The 18,459-nt window shown below is 44.0% G+C and overlaps 1 protein-coding gene across 2 annotated transcripts in view; it reads left to right on the top strand.

Moving 5' to 3' along the window:
- ABAT (4-aminobutyrate aminotransferase) overlaps positions 1 to 18,459 on the top strand; it is a 64,700-nt gene that overhangs the window by 28,087 nt on the left and 18,154 nt on the right. The window contains exons 2-9 of one of the 2 annotated variants that reach the window (XM_078861176.1): positions 2,728 to 2,791; positions 8,476 to 8,617; positions 11,433 to 11,536; positions 13,663 to 13,692; positions 14,348 to 14,465; positions 15,943 to 15,992; positions 16,421 to 16,501; positions 18,156 to 18,248. In XM_078861176.1, the coding sequence (XP_078717302.1) occupies positions 8,548 to 8,617; positions 11,433 to 11,536; positions 13,663 to 13,692; positions 14,348 to 14,465; positions 15,943 to 15,992; positions 16,421 to 16,501; positions 18,156 to 18,248 (546 nt within the window). In that variant the 5' untranslated portion in view covers positions 2,728 to 2,791; positions 8,476 to 8,547. Of the gene's footprint in view, positions 1 to 2,727; positions 2,792 to 8,475; positions 8,618 to 11,432; positions 11,537 to 13,662; positions 13,693 to 14,347; positions 14,466 to 15,942; positions 15,993 to 16,420; positions 16,502 to 18,155; positions 18,249 to 18,459 lie in introns of those variants that run through there. The other variant, XM_078861180.1, reaches the window with a different exon arrangement.

Genomic DNA, 18,459 nt, shown 5'->3' with positions numbered 1-18,459 from the left:
GAAAATATTGCGGATTATAATTAAACACCATGAGGTAGGAAAACGATAAACATACAGCACACACACGTCATTCCTGGGTTGCAGCGTGCTTTATGCACAATTCATTTAGCAGATTTCTAATCAATTACTTGGAGGGTTTAATATCTCACTGTATTTATCACTCTGTGAGCACACATCATACTCGGATATGTATGTATGAACGCATAAGGATGCGAATGCAATATGCATAAATGGTTGCATGCGTGTACGTTATTACGTATGCATGCAATACGCAGGGCATAAGCCAGTCTTGTGTGTGTACATTGGTGTGTGTGGCTCATTCAGGTTGTCGACAACCGTGTACAAGTGTTATTCATACGTTTGTGTGTCACTATGCATGTGTGGTGCATGTATGTAGGGTATGGGTATTCATGTCGCTGTGTGCGTGTGTGCATGACGTCAGTGTGCGTTCGTGTGGCCATATCGCTTGTATGATGCCCAATATGCCCGCGCGTGTGTGGTATGTTGGTATAGATATTCATCATTTTGTGTGTGTGTGTGCATGTAATGTGTTCGTGTCGTCTGCAGCACAGAGTATTGTGTCATTGTATCTGCTTGTAAAACACGGCGTGCATGTTAAAGAGCTTTGGAGTTGATGACTGTGACCGTGAACGAGTGGAAAGAGGAGCCCCAATCCTGAAAAAAAATGACCAGGGACCCCCTTAGGCACCGGTTTAAGCTGGGTCAGACCGGCTCTGGGGGTGGTGGAGGAAGAGGAAGGAAGGGGGAGGTGGTGGTGGGTCGACAGGATGGGGCGAGAGAAGGGGTAGAGGGAATGAATGGATGGGCAAGACGAACACGTTGCGAGACGCGTACGGTGGATTGGCAGCACTTGGAAGAAACACAATTTGGCTTGTGCGTGCAGATATTTGTGCTACACAAAAACGCAGTGTTTCGTGCACATTTTTGTGTTCATAGCTTTGCAACGTGCTTACTGCAAAGACCCCGATAAGTGTAACGATCTTGTCTAACCCACAGGACGTGCGCACTTGTGATTGTGTGCACTACACGACTGCAATATCCTGTGTTCATTTTTGCTTAAATACCGTACACATGTGTGTGGTTTTACACGTGTTTGATGAGAACAATACATCGTTTTAATACAGTTCTGTAAATATGCTTTACAATACTGAAGAGTAATTGCTTCGGACCGGTCCTGGGGAACCGAACCTCCCCCCCCCCCAACCATTTACCAATCCACACTGACCAGAGTGGTGAAGTATGGTCAAACAACCCCCATATAGCTCTTCTTCTTGGTTCTTTCGGTAAAGTCACGTAGAAGGGAATTTTATTTTAATTAAAAAAAAGTATTTTATTTTATTATGTTGTATTTTATTTTATTATTTTTTATTTTATTCTGTTTTATTTTTATTATGTTATTATTTCCCTTCTACGTGACTTTACCGAAAGAACCAAGAAGATGAATCCCTGCAGTCACAAAAGCTTTAAATCGAAATTGAACGTATTAGCTTTTCCATTCAACGTACTAATATACCATTAGTTTTTTTTATACATCAATTATAATTACGTTTGTAATTGTTTGTGTGTCGATGCATCGGGGCTGGGCGTGGTTGCTGCCCGCCCACCCAACCCCATCCACCGTGTGCCGTGCTCGCCATCCCCCCAACAGCAGCAGTCTTTTGTCTTTGTGCTCCGATAGTTGTCGTGTAAGGGGAGAGAGGCAATGAACGATTAACCATCGACGGGCAGCAGCATCGGTCCTCTCCCACAGCCTGCCTCCAACAAAGACCCACCCCACACGTATGCACCGAACCGGGTACTCATTTGAGGCTGAGTCTACCTAGGGGAGGAGGCCCAGGACCGGTTCCGGTAATCGCTGGTGTTGGTGGCGGTGAGCTGGAATCGAACTGGAGTCGTCGGGTTCGTAGCGCAGCGTAGCGCCAATCGCGAACCAACAACACAACAACAACACCTCTCTCAACCCCTAACCCCCGCCATCGCTCACACGGCGTGCACTTGGTGTGTGTGACTCCACCCCCCCCCCGTGTGTGTGACTCCCCCCCCCACCCCGTGTGTGTGACTCCCCCCCCACCCCGTGTGTGTGACTCCCCCCCCCCCCCCTGTGTGTGTGTGACTCCCCCCCCCCCCCTGTGTGTGTGACTCCCCCCCCCCCGTGTGTGTGACTCCCCCCCCCTCCCCCGGTGTGTGTGACTCCCCCCCCCCCCCCGTGTGTGTGACTCCCCCCCCCACCCCGTGTGTGTGACTCCCCCCCCCCCCTGTGTGTGTGACTCCCCCCCCCCCTGTGTGTGTGACTTTCCCCCCCCCCGTGTGTGTGACTCCCCCCCCCCTGTGTGTGTGACTCCCCCCCCCCCGTGTGTGTGACTCCCCCCCCCGTGGGTGTGACTCCCCCCCCCCCCCGTGTGTGTGACTCCCCCCCCCGTGTGTGTGACTCCCCCCCCCCCCCCGTGTGTGTGACTCCCCCCCCCCCCCCCTGTGTGTGTGACTCCCCCCCTCCCCCGTGTGTGTGACTCCCCCCCTGTGTGTGACTCCCCCCCCCCCCCCGTGTGTGTGTGACTCCCCCCCCCCCGTGTGTGTGACTCCCCCCCACCCCCCGTGTGTGTGACTCCCCCCGTGTGACTCCCCCCCTCCCCCCGTGTGTGTGTCACTCTCTCCCCCCCCCCCCCGGTGTGTGTGTCACGCTCTCCCTCCCCCCCTCTGTATATAAAGGCGGCGTGGGGGGAAGGCTCCTGGCCATGCTGCTGCTGCTGTGAGGCTGCGTAGCGAGTGAGTGGTGAGTGAGCAGCCGCATCGCCACGAACACGCAGATCGTGCACACTCCTCATCCCTGCGCTGGTGCTGAGAGCGTGTTGCGCGTATTCCTTCCCTATATTCGTATACAACAAATGTACCGTGTACATGTGTGTACCTATGTCAAATAATATTGTCTGTCTCAGAGCTCAGTATCTGCATTGTATTAGGTAATTAGGGTAATTAATTTGGGCACATGAGTTAATAATGCGTGCATTAAAAACAATCCGTGACATAACTGCGCTATATTGCGACAACGCATCTCTTTCTTGCAATAGAATACATTACAGTACTCCACACGTGTAGTAATGTATTCTGAATCGAGTGTAAATTGTAATGTGTAAGCTATACAAGTATACGTGCTGTCTGTGCAAATATGTGCACACACCGTATACAGTGTGATGTAATCGTGCAAGCTTTTACACTCTACTACTAAAATCACGTATTTATAACGACTGTACGTAACATTTTGTAGATAACAACCGTGGATGACTGCAATTGCTGTAATCTCTACACAAACGGGGAGAAATGCCTCAGAGGTTCGCAATACCTAAACGTGGTACGATTTACAAAGTGAAGTGGTGTTAGATTTGATACAGCGCATTGCGGTATCGTTAATATACAGTACTATATTATATTATTTATCATTATATTCTATACTGTATTAATAGTGCGGCCTTATGGAATATTCTTCGTATTGCGCTGTAGTTATCACGTTATTCTATGTTTCGATATCGGGTTTTCGCTGCAATTGTGTAATAGCAATAACGATACGATACGATACAAATCAATGCATTTTGTTAACAGATTCATTAGAAGGCTGTGTACATTTCGGCGTAACGAGAAGCGTTGGTGCACTATTCAACGTGGTACAACTCCTGCCAACCTGGCTTCTACTCCCAGATCGATATCCCGAACCGGTTGGAGCTCCCTCCTCCCCTAGATCGACTCAGCCTTAAATGAGTACCTTATGTGGTGAAGGATGAGCAGGCACCGACTAGGGGTGGCCACGCAGACGTGGAGCCGGCCACACCGTCATCAATAGGTATAAATCATTGCTGCAACAGTCTGAGAGGCTAAATGAGTTGGGGTGGGGGATATCCTTATACGGTACAGTACGGTATTCTACGGGGTGTAAATCGATATTTCGTAATTGTCTCATTGCACTCCTGCAGGCACTAGTGTTAAATACACAACGTGATTGCCGAACCAAATGGTGGCAACCCATGACAACATCCGGGTTTGGGTAAATGTACCATCGTACTGGTCAATGCAATATTATGTGACTGGGTCGAGTGGTGTATGAGGGAGACAAAGGCGGTCGGGCGTGGTGCTGGCCACCCAACCCCCTCGTGGTGACGTGCCGGCCTTCATAGGTGGTCGCTAACAGCACTTGCCCCTACAGTCTGTTGAGGCTACAAGGGGGATCTTTGTCTTTATGTCACCCAATAGAGTACTGGATATCAAGCCTTTGTGTCTCCTGACGCCAATAAAACGAGTTCCGTACTGGGAGGTCCGTTTTGTTTGACTCATGTAATTACTATCATGCCCATCATAGGAACATGGAATTTCCAATACTACCCGAGGGCTGTAAACAGAAGATGAGCACCACCCCCCTATTTGTTTGAACAACCCTGCCTGATTATTTTGTATCATCTGTGGGTGTGGTGAATATATGACATGTTTCACCACTTAGAGAATAATAAAGAGTATTGCAGAACCAGATATCGTGGTTTAGTTGTATCCTTATACAGTACGCAATATCGATTATTATATACAGCTTGTCAGCCATGATCTATCCACTGTTTGATGAACGCCTCCCCAATCCGGAGCCAACTCTGAGTCTTGTGATGCAACAATCAATCCTGTGTACAAGCTTATTTCAGTGTGCTTGCCCTATTGTGCTATGCAGTGTTCTCTTATTTGGCAATCCGTCAATGCATTCCTGTATGTTGGGTATGGACGTCTGACTTACACTTGTATTTGACAGTACATAAGCAGAAATATATAATTATGTTGATAGAGTCGTGTGCGAGTGGATTTCGAAAGCAGTTAATAAAGCTGACCTTCATTTGCCAGCTATAAATTATGAACACTTCATTTCCTGGCTGGGCATCCATTTCTCGGCCAAAGTGCAGATTGAAAATTCACATTTAAACGACCTTATCAAATATCTTGTTTTCTCCCATTACCAATCATGTAGAAATACAGAAAGCATTGGCTTGGATTGTTTTCAGACCGTCAGCCAACCATGCAACTTGCCCTATTGCCAACGAGAAGAGTGTATGGGGCATTATCATCTCATTTTCTATGCAGATTGTTTTTGTTATATAATCTATATGCAGTGCCATGTGTGTGACACTTGATAAGAGTAGAATACTTTATTCACCAACTTGTTAGAGACTCATATTCTTGGTTCTTTCGGTAAAGTCACGTAAAAGGGAAATAAACAAATAATTAAAAAATTACATTATACTAATTGTTTTTTTTTATTTCCCTTCTACGTAACTTTACCGAAAGAACCAAGAATATGAATCCCTGCAGTCACGAAAGCTTTAAATCGAAATTTGTTAGAGACTCCTTTAATATAAATGTTGGTTAAGGGGGTTATTTAGTCTGGTTGGTGAAAACGTGGGACACCCAAATTGGTTCAAGTAACCCTCTCGACTGATGTTATCCAGAGGCGCGAATCAAACTCTGCTCGCGACTTCCCCCGCACCTCTGATTTCCTTCCCTTGCACCTCCGATTCGTTCTCCTGCACCTCCGATCATCACAGGTGGCTACGTACGGTGCGAACGAAGTTTTATATAGATACATTACAATAAAGCGCAAAGCCAATAATCCACATATGGCTGTAATTTGCAGATAATGATCGGTTCGCAACTCCTCCCCTAATCTGCGGCACACCACAGCAGATTAAACATGCTTTGTGGACGGCAAATTGTGATCCAATAGAGTGAGTGGGACTAACTTGAAGCTGCAGGAGTGAAACTACAGGGAAAGGCAGCACATTAATTGTTTTACTTAGCAATTTGTATGTTGTATGCATCAGCAAAAACTAGCTGTGCTGAAATTATCTGGTCACAACGTCTAAAACATGTTGAAAAATATTCATTACATAGACTAATACAGCCTCGTAATCCGCAAATTTGTATCGTATTAATCTCACTACATGCCACGATTACCCTGTAATCTCCACAAAATCTGTTTAGTAAGCATCAACTCCTAACATGCTACACATCATCTTCAGAATGGAATACAACTCCTTAACACGAACATTTCTGGACAGAATTTAATCAAAAGCTCTTCACTGAATTTATGTCCAGCTCCATATGATGCATTATCCGTCTTATCCTTTCGCGCTATTGTCACCCATTGCCTCTTCTGTCAGTACAAATACTTTTGTCATTGTTCCCTGGAATCATTCACCCATCTGGCTTCTTACTCCTATTACATATCTGTTCATCTGACCATGTGAATTGTATATTCTTGCTGGCTTGCTGCACGTACTACTTTGCCTCCTGTTAAAATTTGGAATTCATTACTGGGCACATAACAATGCATCTTATCATGCATGTGAGAATTGGTTGATTTTTGAACATGATATGCAATTAATAATATAACTTGAGGACTTAATGGAGCACAAACACGTAGAAACTTGATGAAAAACGATACAAACTTAACAATAACACTTAGACAAAGAATTGATTCCTGAAATGTCAGTCAAATCGCTGATAAGTTGAATGATTAATTCTGTCAGTTTAGCGGTTATAATCTGCCTTGATAACAGTGATTAAGTTCACAAAATCTCTTAACATTTTGTCCACAACTTTAACAACATTAGCAATGAAGAATATCTGCTTTTGTTGGAGGAAATTTGCCATTTAAAGAATACCTAAACAGTGATTTAGAAGTGCTTATGTACATGTGTGTATACTTCATTAGAGAACATACGCATGTTAGATTGATTGTTAATAAAAACAAGTATAACCCGTAAAAGGTTTTTCACTAAATCCTTTATATGCGTGGCGGCTAGAGTCCTCTCGTCCTCTGGCTTGAGATGGCTGCCACCTATGGGTCAGATGATTGCATGGCACCATTAAGCAATTGGTAATTAAATATAATATTTTTGTCCTAATAAGTGTAACATTTTGGAAAAATGTTTTTCACGAACATTAATTGTCACTCACAACGAGTCTGTGTGGAAAATGTCAGCTCGATTGGATCACGGGAAGTGGGTTAAAAACGACCGAAAGATTTGCACGGTCGTAAGCAAGCAAGCGCGCAAGTGAACTTAATATAAAGGATTTTAAAAAATAAATTTGGGAAACACATTACAGGTAGTCCTCTACTTACGATGGAGATGAGTTACGACGACCCCATCGTAAGTCAAAAATATCGTAAGTTGAGGATGGCCTAGCCTACCCAGGAGTTTAAAAGAATGGTGATAATTTAGCAAAACAGAGCAATTTACAGTACCGTACTGTATAAACTATACACTGTATGTATTTATTAATTACAATACTATATTGCACAGTAAAATGTAAAGTAAAAAAAAGTTAAATTCTTAGCCTACCTATATGAACTGTAATTTAATAGAAAGTTTTTTTTCCAGGAAACAATCCTATCTGCTATAAGAACTTTTAACATGCATTGAATGTATCGTACCTCGTACACTGCTGTGTTTGCCTGCCGCGCGAAATTTAAAATATTTTACAATTTTGTCGTATCGCTATCGCCATCGTAAGATCGAAATATCGTAAGTCGGACCATCGTAACTCAGGGACTATCTGTACAAAAAAAAAGGTCATGAAATCGGTTCGTGTGCAGATGTAATGTAGCACTCAGCGACGCTGTCTTGCTTAAGTTTTATATATATATTTATTATATATTACAGTCCACCTGACTCGACCATGTTATCAGGTGGACGCAGGTTGACTCTATACAACTGGGTGACTGTATGTAGCTGCTACACGACGTTCACTATATAGCTGACTGACTATTTTATATATATACAGTAAAACCTTGGATTGCGAGCATAATTCGTTCCAGAAACGTGTTTGTAATCCAAAGCACTCGTATATCAGTTGTGATCACGTGACGCTTGGCAGGCAAAGCGTATACACGTACTACTCTTATTGCAAGACCTCGCTCGTTTATCAAATTAATATTTATTTTAAAAAATTGCTTGTCTTGCAAAACACTCGCAGACCAAGTTACTCGCAATCCAAGGTTTTACTGCATAGGAACCGTCGATGTAGTAGCCACGGCGAAGATATATAACTTCTTTCCCAGCCTTCCAAGACGATGAGGGCGATCTACCGTGATGACGGCCACAACGGGTCCGGACCCCGAATCCCCACAGCAGCCCCGAGCCCCGCTCCGCGCTGCCTTTTGTTTCCCCTCGGCTCTGCCCTGCCCCTTTTCCCGAACTCTCTCCTTTGCCTCGCGATAACACCCTGGGGGTTCCATCTCTACCCCCGCGTTGACTCCTCACCCAGTTATCTCACTTGACCCTGCCTGTCCTCATCGCTGCAATCATTGTTTTTGGCCACTAGGGCCCGTACTGTCCTTACACAAGCACATATGGCAGTGACTTGGGTAGGTCTTAATCCAGCAGTGGATGGATCGTGACTGGTAATGACCTGTGTGTGTGCTTTTCCTAGGGTGTCGGCGCAGCACGCTTGAGAGAACGTTCTGCGGCTGGTTGGTGTTGCTGCTGTGAGCTGCGGTTCATAATGGCTTCCAGGATGCTTGCTCGTCGGTCTCTGCTGACCATTTCGAGACACTCACAGACTCCTATCCCACGTGAGTATTGCACTTGTTCAAATTACTAACTTGCAATACGTCATTTATTTTAATACAGGAATTGTGCATTTGTTAATCCGTGAATTGTCTAATCCAGCAATAATGTGTCAATTATTCTGTCCAGTACCTGGTGTTTATACCAGGTGCTATTGGTTTATACCTTTAAACTAGCCACTTGAAAGAGATAGGGATGGTGGATCATGCTGAGATGGAGTCTTCAATTTGGTGTCTGTAGGAGGTAGAACGGCAAGAAGGATTCTATTTAATCACTATTACATGAAAACTCATCCCAAAAAACTATTTGGTGATCTGCTATTTTGTTTCATTGTTAAATGAAAGTTAAAATGTACTTCTTTAAAAACAAATCTTCCAACCTACCTCTCAGACTATAACTTGTATCACAGAACATTCAACTGCTATTGTGGCTTTCAAATTCCCACCTGCACAATGGGATTTGCAGTGTGCCCCTCCAACCACTCGTAGCTGTTACAACAATCTAAAAACAAATGTTTGATTCTTTAACTGAATCACATTCCTCAGTGGCAAAAAACATTGTATTGAATGAAAGGTGGGAGGGAAACATTATATCGTGTTGTATTAACGGAGATGAAGGAATTTCAGTTTGCCTATAGTATCATGAGAGTGCCTTATGGTGGTGCGCCTGAAAATTGTTGCTTTTAATTTACATTACCATTCTCTTTTTCAGTGGTCATTAAAAAAAACGTAATTGCATAGCATTTAAGGGTATTTAAATAGTTTCTTGGTCACATGTTCAGCAGGAAATTTCAGACTTATTTGGGATAAATCAAGTCCAGGTTTTTATGTTTATATTTTTATAAACATGGCCCTGTCCTGTTAATAAAATCAGCTCACTATAAGATTCAGGAAGGAAGTATTCCTGTTTCAGCAGTCGCATTTGCATGCCTGAGCTTGCCTGCAGGCAAACATCTGCTCATCAGTGCGGCATTCATGGATCGTGAGCAATCAAATTAGTTTGACTCGAAGACTGCAGCGCTTGCATAATAACGTGCATGTTTTGAGCTGTTTTTCAACACCCCCAGTTCTATGATGCATTTACATTTGTACAGAAGGTATATAAGGTACACAAGGCTATGTGGGTTTCCAAAGTGTTGGCAAGAGGTCGCTTTATTCACATTTTTTTAATGAAAGAAAATGAATCAATTTAGGGCAACAAAATATATGAAAATATATTAAACGAATTAAAATGCAGCATTCATTAACACAATAAAAATTATGACTTGCACTAAACACATTTGTTATGATGTGAAAATGGTTGCTGGTATTAAAGTACCACAATCGATTTGGGTTATGCTTTTTATGTGTGGTGTAGATTTGGTTAATACACTGCAACAATTTCATCCACCCAGGTTAAATTCTATGCCACATTGGACGAGATCATCTTGTCACTGGGTATCTCAATCATCTTTGGCCTTATTGACTTCATGTAAAATGGGTGTCCTTCAGTACCAAAAGGGTTACATCAGCACTGGGGCAACAAAAGTGAGGGAGCATGTGTGGTCCTTCCTGTCATGGGCTATGATAAGATGGCACAGTGATAAGCACAGTTGGCGCATCTGCCAATCATCCCATTCAGTTAACCCATAAGACCTGGACTTATTTCCAGTGAGCCTTTGGCACTTAAAGTGATCTCAAAGTACACCTAGCTTGACATGAGCTGTGGTGACGTGCCCACTGCTTGGTGGTGAATAGTGGCTTCAAGAGCAGCCCATTATGTGAGCAATTCTTGCAAGCACATTCCTGCGGAGGGAGCTGGTAGGGACGTTTGGTTGCTCGGTCAATGGCCAGGGTCAACGGTGGCGTGGTGTATTCCGCAAATATGCCTGACTGTCAGGGCGGGCACAAGCCGGCATGAGTAGGTTAAACGTTGAGTTTTATAAGGGCACCACGGGGTGACCAGCCCCTTCCAACCCCCCACCCAGCCCCTCCCCACCCAGCCCCACCCTTCCCATTTTTGGATGCACGAAGGATGGACGGACACAATAATCCCCTGTGGGCTGGTGTAACCAGGAGGTTCCTAACAGTAATAGGCCCATATGCTACTGATGTGTGTGGTTGGAGATTAAGTCTAGGTTGCTAGAAATATATCAGAGTGCAGTCTGTAAGAATAACACGAATGTGTGTGGGTGTGTGCATTTGAGTAGAGTGGGGAGCGATAGTGTAGCGGTTAGCATGCTGCGCTATGAACCCGGCGACCCGAGTTCGATTCCCGCTCATGGCCAACACCAGTGACGATTATCTGAACCGGTCCCGGGCCTCCCCTAGGTCGACTCAGCCTAAAATGAGTACCTAGTGCGATGTGTAAACATCGCCACTGGGGAGACAAAGGCGGCCGGGCGTGGTGTTGGCCACCCACCCCCTCGTGTGCTGTGCCGGCCTTCATAGGTGCTTGCTAACAGCACTTGCCCCTACAGTCTGTTAAGGCTATACGGGGGATCTTTGTCTTTGAGTAGAGTGGTGGCTCAGTGGTTAGCACTGCTTTACGAACCTGGCAACCTCAGTTTTATTCCTGGCCACGGCTAACATACCTGGCGGATTAGTATCTAAAAAGATCATGGGCCTCCTAGGTTAACTTATCCTTAAATGAGTATCTGTTGCAGTGCTTAAACATCAGCATGGGGGTGACAAAGTCCACTTAGGCATTTTGCTGACGACACCACCCCCTCGTGGTCCCCTAAGCACACGGGGATGGTGTCCCCAACAGGACTTGTCCTCACAGTCTGTATAGGCTACATAGGAGATATTTTTCCTTGTGTATGCATTATCTCATCCACAGGGAGAGCAATGGGGGCTCAGGCCTCTCCCTCGCTCCATGACCAGGGTCTCCCAGAGTACGAGGGTCCCCTCATGAAGACGACCGTGCCAGGGCCCAAATCACAAGTAAGACAAACTGGGTTGATAACTTGCAAAGCCATGCGTGCACTCGCACAGCACTCCCATGCATAAATGTTAATTCAAATGCACAAATAGCAAGCTTCCCAGTTAATCCGCAAGGATTCCCAGAGGTTACGGCTGTTGGCAATCATTTGTTGAGGCCTGGAAGGCACGCGAGGGGAATTTGAGGCCAGTTAATTCAACTCGGCTAATCTTTGCCTCCCAGTGCTGCAGTTGACCACATCACACAAGCAACTGATTTTTTTAAAGTTCCAATTGTATTCAATAGAGCTGTTGGTATCATATGAGAAAAATGAAAAATGTACAACTAGAATTCACAACAGGCTGTGTAACAGTACATTGTCAGGCATTTGGTTCCTTTAAATTGCTGTAGATTTGGCTTCATTCAATAGGCTCATCATATCCAGCCAATGACCTAAAATTGTCACGAATTATAAATGTTAGCCCTGATAAATGGAATGCGTTGAATTAAATGAAACAAAACTTAACATCATTTTGTGTGTTTGCAGTCAGTGGTGACTGTGCTGAGATTATCATCTCTTTATATTCTTGAGTCCCCATTTTTTTACAGTACTGATAACTTTCTGGATTTGAGCCCAGTATCTTATTGGTATTGATTGGTTCAACTCTTAGATGGGCATTCAACCTTGAACTTCTTTGCCATGTGTGCTTTTTCTAGCTTGTGATGACGAATGGGAGGGAGAAACAAGGTTCACATTTCAACTACGAATCAATATTGCACATTTCGGAATCAGGTTTCAGGTTAAAACCCTTTAGAAAGCTCGACACAAGTCTTTATGGTTGATAAGTTCCACTTTAAATTACGAGCGTATGTGTCTTCGTGGTTGTCATCTTTATTTAATTATTATTTAATTCACACCAACATATACATGCATTCCACTTGTAAAAATGTGCATGACTCTTCACATGTGCACAAATGTATAAGGCTACTCTTTGTGCTTGCATGCATGAAAGAACATGCACACATGAAAGCACACGTGCCTGTATCTATACGCATTTGTTCACACCCATACCATGATGAAGATATCCTGATTTAACCATGTATACTGTAGATGCAAATGTTTGTAAGTGAGCTCCCATCAAGCCCAGTGCATCACAGCACACATGGGAGTGGTGTTGTGAGCATCATAGCCGGTTGTTTCCAATGCTGATGTTTATACCACATCACGTACTAATTTTAGGCCAAGTTAACCTCGGGGAAGATCAGGACGGTTTTAGATAACACATACCACTCGTATTTATCACCAGGAATCCAAGGTTACTGGGATCATATTTCGTTGTGCGTACTGCTGCACCACCATTCTCCAAAGTTCAGATGTGCTCGTATATAAGGGGAAATTGTGCAATCATCCATGCTCTTAACACACTAGGCACATGGCAAGAGGCTAGAGGCAGTGAGTAGTAAATTGAAGGCGGCACAATAGGGATTTTGCCTGGATTCGAGGTAAGGCCATGAACATAACTCGTCATGCTTACGAGCATGACTTCTCTCCCTGGTGTTGTTACCTCCAAATCCAAGGTTTATAACCCCTACATTGAGTCATCTTGACTTCCCTAGTTTGCTGCTATAGAGCTATGTCATGTAAAACTATTAAAGTAATCAAGTGTTGGTAAAGTAACTAAAGTTGGCATTACATGCAAACAGACATTTCTCCATTGGCCTGGTTCCTGGTGTGAGCATTGGACCGTGAGGTTCAGATTAACATGACCTACAGGGGCTTCCTTGACAAGTTTCAAACCTTTTAAAACAGTCTGCCTCAGCAGTAGACCATGCTTTCCCACCTGATGACAGACGCTTGTGTTGCACCCGAAACGTCGTGATTTATTTTATTTTATACCTACGTGACTTTACCGAAAGAACCAAAGAGTATGTGAAAGGACATTTGTATTTTCTTTGTGCAAATATTGATACACGCTTTATGAGGCATGAGGTTTCATTGACCTGCCTAGATGGTAAACACACTCGCAAATACACACTCACAATTGCATTAAGTCTGGGTGCATAGTGCTTGAAATAGCGTTTAATTATTTGATTTGTGTGTGCTGATGTATGTGTCCACATGCATATCTCTCTATTTGTGTTATAACAGGTCCTAACCAAGGAACTTGGGGAGATTCAGGTATGCAAAACATTTGAGACAATTAAACACTTTAATGTACATAATATTAATCGTTTATAATTGATGCTGGGTGAAAGTCTCATGCCCTGTCAGTAACGGGGTTTGTTTTACGAAACTACAACCCCCAGTGCGGGTTGGCGAAGGATGTGCTGAACCAGTTCAGATGTCACTCGCACTGAGGTTAGCCGTGGGTGGGAATCAAACTCTAGTTGCAGGGTTCATATTGCCGTGCAACTAACCACCGCAAAATCGCTCAACATTAAACTTTTAATAGCCTGTAATTGTGAGCAAAGTTTGCTTAGCCTGAACAAGGGGTCGTTGATCTAAACTTTACGTCTTTGTCCCGAATGCAGGTTGTTTAGTTGTTTGCGCATGTGTGGTTAGTGCACTGCATTACAAAACCAGCGGCCGAGTTAAAATGTTTGGCCATGTCAAACTTCAGTGGCGATTATCTGAATTGGTCCTGGGCCTCCTGTCGATTCGGCCTTACATGAGTACCTGTTACGGTGTGTGCACAGCCAGACATGGTGCTGGCCACACCACCGCCGCCTTATGTGTTGTGTCAGCTTTAATAGTTGGTTGCTATCAACATTGACCCTCAAAATCTGTGTAGGCTGTACATGGGACCTTTGTTTTTTGTGTACGCGCATCTCAGAACTCGGTGGCCGTGCAGTTTTTCTGCGACTACACAGCCAGTCGGGGCAACTACCTGGTGGATGTGGATGGCAATCGCATGCTGGACCTGTACATGCAGATCTCATCACTGCCACTTGGTACGCAGTCCTAGAGTTACATTGATAAGATGTCCCTGGGATTCACAAACCCTGCAGGGGACCCTGTAGGGATCCAAAAGGAATGAGAAAAGAACAGAAAATGTTTTATTTGGCAAGAAAGGAAATGGCGTTAACAGGAAAGGATGATCATCATGGGACCTCCTTTGCCAGTACCAAAATATGAGAATATGTTTTCCCCTTTTTTCTGGCATCAAAAACAGGTATTAAGATGTTAAAACACCAAACTGAAACCTTTTACGAGGAATCATGTCTGCATTAACCACAATACTTGTGCTCAGAATGCCTTTGGCGTCCTCTAGTCTAACACCTTTTGAGACTAGGCTCCAAAGAAAGCTGTCTCTGGTCTGGACCAATCAGTTTCAGAGACAATGCATATATTATCGGAGTGTTTTTTGTTTGCATTCTGACAACAAGTATTGTGGTTAATGCAGACATGATTCCTTGTAAAAGGTTTCAGGTGTTTTAACATCTTAACGCCTGTTTTGTTGCCAGAAAAAAGGGGAAAACCTATTCTCAGGAAAAGATGATGCTAAAATGGGAAGGAAATCCCCTTGGAATAGGGGTAGGGAAAAAGTATTTCACCAGTGCAGATCCACACACCCACGTGTGTTTTGCTGTACTCTAGTGGTTGGTTGTTGAAACATATATGTATACACCCGCATGTGCACGTATTATAAATCACATCTTTATGGAAGATTACTCTTAGTCCCCTGCTTCTATTAAGGTCTAAAGCAGCCTTCCACATTGTTGTCTTCCGTCTTAACTGATATACCTGTGCCACTTCTATTAAAATAGAAAGACCTTCCTGTTGTTTTCTGAATGACTTAGCCTCCCTTGGTCCCCGAACAACTCCCTTTGACACCATTCAGACGCTGTCTTTCCGACAGACCTGTTCTTCACCTGAGGACGGCTGCTTGCGTTGTGGCCGAAACGTCGTGAGAATTATTTTATTATGTTTTATTTTTATTATTTTATTATTTCCCTTCTACGTGACTTTACCGAAAGAACCAAGAAGATGAACTCCCTTTGCTCACGCACACTCCCGCTTATATACCCCTCCTCACGTGCTCCCCACTTAAGCTCTCCGGCGCCAACCTCCTGCCTCAACGCGCTCACCTGCTCATCCTCAATTGCACCCGCTCAACTGCGCGCACTGTGTACATCTCTACACGTAATAATAAATGCCAAACTAATCACATGCTATATCTCCTTCCATTCATGCTGGATGTTTAGTTCATTCCCATTAATTACGTCAATACATGTTACCCACCTCTTTGCCAGCTTATTTTATTTATTAAAATATACCTGGATAATCCCTTGATGTGAGACATCTTGTTTGACCTCAAGTCTTTGTTGCACTGTGGATTCTATTAAGCATAAAGGAATGCATTTTTTTATTGACTGCTACATTGGACTACATGTATAGGGAATAAACTGCTAGCCTGTTTTTTCACAGGTTACAATCACCCAGCCCTTCTCCGTATCCTGCAAGATCCTGCAAATCTGGTGAGCACCATGTGTGTTAGTGCACGCTCTAATGTGTACCTAGCTTGGCACAAGTGTCATTGCAATGTCACTGCCACTTATTAGCTAAGTGGCAGTGACAATGGTAGTTGTTTTTTTCTGTCCATGTGTGTTGGTACGTAACTATGTGTGCGTTTGGAGCAATGTTTATTGGTTAAATCGCATTATTATGAAGCAAGCAACCTACGATGAATTTCCACAACACCACTGGAAAGTCATATGTGAACCAGTACTGTGCTTCATTTAGGTCATTTCAGCCATGTGAATATCACAAGGCAAAGGCGGCCAACCATACAGGATTCTGCCCACACCACTCTTTTGTGAACCATACTAGCCTCAATGGCATTTGCACCAGCAGTTTGTAAGGTAAAATGTTCCAACGGGGCTTCTATGTTTTCTTGTGTTGGCAGGCCACATTTGCTAACCGACCGGCACTGGGAGCTTTACCTCCGCATGACCTTCCTCAACTTCTCCACAAGTCTCTCGTGTCGGTATGAGACACTCGCACACTCAGATACAACCAGCAGTGGTGTGGATTTCTCGAGAGCAGTGTATGGTTTGTGGATTGCACCGAGATCATGTGTGTGAGTCACGCTTACCAGAATGGGTAACAAGATATCGAGGAAGCAGTCGAGAAAGTAAGTGTTTTTTGACTGGTCTCTTCAAAGAGTATGTGGAGTTTTCACTGGAAAGTGATGTTCCGTCCCACATTCGAAACGTACTTAATGGCATTTGTTAAATATGATAAATGGGACCTTTTGTTCTGTAAACTTGAGCAAAATATAATACCATTAACAAGGAAAGCCCGACTGAGTCTCAAGGCTCTTTCATGAGGGGTCCTGCATTGGGATGCTTGGCCAATGCCATTAATTAGTATTTGGCGTATGGAAAGAACCCATAGAACACACAGCAAATCAATTCATACTCAAAGCAGATCGTTTCAAGAATACATTATGTACTGCATTCTCCTGGCCATCGCACAGCCCTAGCCTACATTATCTGGTATTCGCAATCAGTCTCCCATTTAGTCTCACTTGCAGGCCTAACCCTGGTTCATGTTCAAAATCTGATGAGATTGGGCACATTCATGGTGATTTTGAAGATAGGTTTCTCAAGAGCTGCATGGCTCACAGGGGCTATAACTAATAAATTAACTGAAATAATAATAATACATAAACGGAGTGAGCCTTAATCACTCCATCTAGAGCTACATTGTCTGTCTGTGATGTCCCATCAGAGATGGGAATGCTGATGAGCCAAATATGGCACTTACCATAAGAATGGTGCAGTCTACACCACTCCTCCTTGTGCCATGTCAAGCCGGCCTCAATTGTTACTCATTTACACTGCATGTCCAAAAGTCTTTATGGCTGTTTATTTATATGTAGACCCATTTGTCAATCTATTGCTGGATGATATGTCTCCAAATAGTGTGTCAGTCAAGACGGCTGCTTGAGCATACTTCACCACACTGGTCAATGAGAGTTGAAGGCAGGGAGCACATGTGGAAGTACTGTATAGTAAAACACAAACATTGATTTTGCTACACTGCCCTCTGCAGCCCACAACATAGGCCTATAGCATCCCATAACACCTGCTTTATGCATGGTGGTCAACTATCCACACACTATTCAGGTACAGCATTGCCTAGCTTCAAAGATCTGATGAGATCAGACGCATCCTGGGTGTGATTACTTTTATAAGCAACGGCTATGCAGGGGACCTTTATGCTTACTCTTTGGTTTTTTCGGTAAAGTCACGTAGGTAAAAAATTAAAATAAATTAAATCACGACGTTTCAGGCGCAACACAAGCATCCTTCTTCAGTTGGGGACAACTTAGAGAAAGCACACCGCTTAAGTGTGTCACACTCTTAAGTGTGTGTCACACTGCTTAAGTGTGTCACACTCTTAAGTGTGTGTCACACCGCTTAAGTGCACACACTTAAGAGTGTGGCACCTGAAGAAGGACGCTTGTGTTGCGTCCGAAACGTCGTGATTTAATTTATTTTCATTTTTTACCTACGTGACTTTACCGAAAAAATCAAAGAGTATGAATCCTTGCAGTCACGACAACTTCAAATCTACCTTTATGCTTGTGCATCCAAGAAGTTGGGTTTGTAAACATACTTTTGTCTGTCCCCTAGGTGGCTCCCACTGGACTCCGGCAGGTGCAGACCATGGCTTGTGGGTCCTGCTCCAACGAGAATGCCTTCAAGGCCATCTTCATCTGGTATCGGGTGTGTTGACATCCCATTCAGCACAGTGGGACACTCCATCTTTGCACAATGAGACCTGGCCGAGCGTGCTCTCCTGTCGTTTACCAAAACCTTTACGACGTTACTTCCACTCGCCTCAAGTCTCCTCTCTCAAACTCTTCCCCCTACTGCCTTTGTTTTTAAACCACTTCCATCAATATAAATATGTCCAAGAACATTGTGAAGACTCCAC

This window comes from Lampetra fluviatilis, chromosome 1 (genome assembly GCF_964198595.1).
Source record: "Lampetra fluviatilis chromosome 1, kcLamFluv1.1, whole genome shotgun sequence".
In the NCBI taxonomy this organism is placed as follows: Eukaryota; Metazoa; Chordata; class Hyperoartia; order Petromyzontiformes; family Petromyzontidae; genus Lampetra; species Lampetra fluviatilis.
This window is presented reverse-complemented; position numbering and strand designations above follow the sequence as displayed.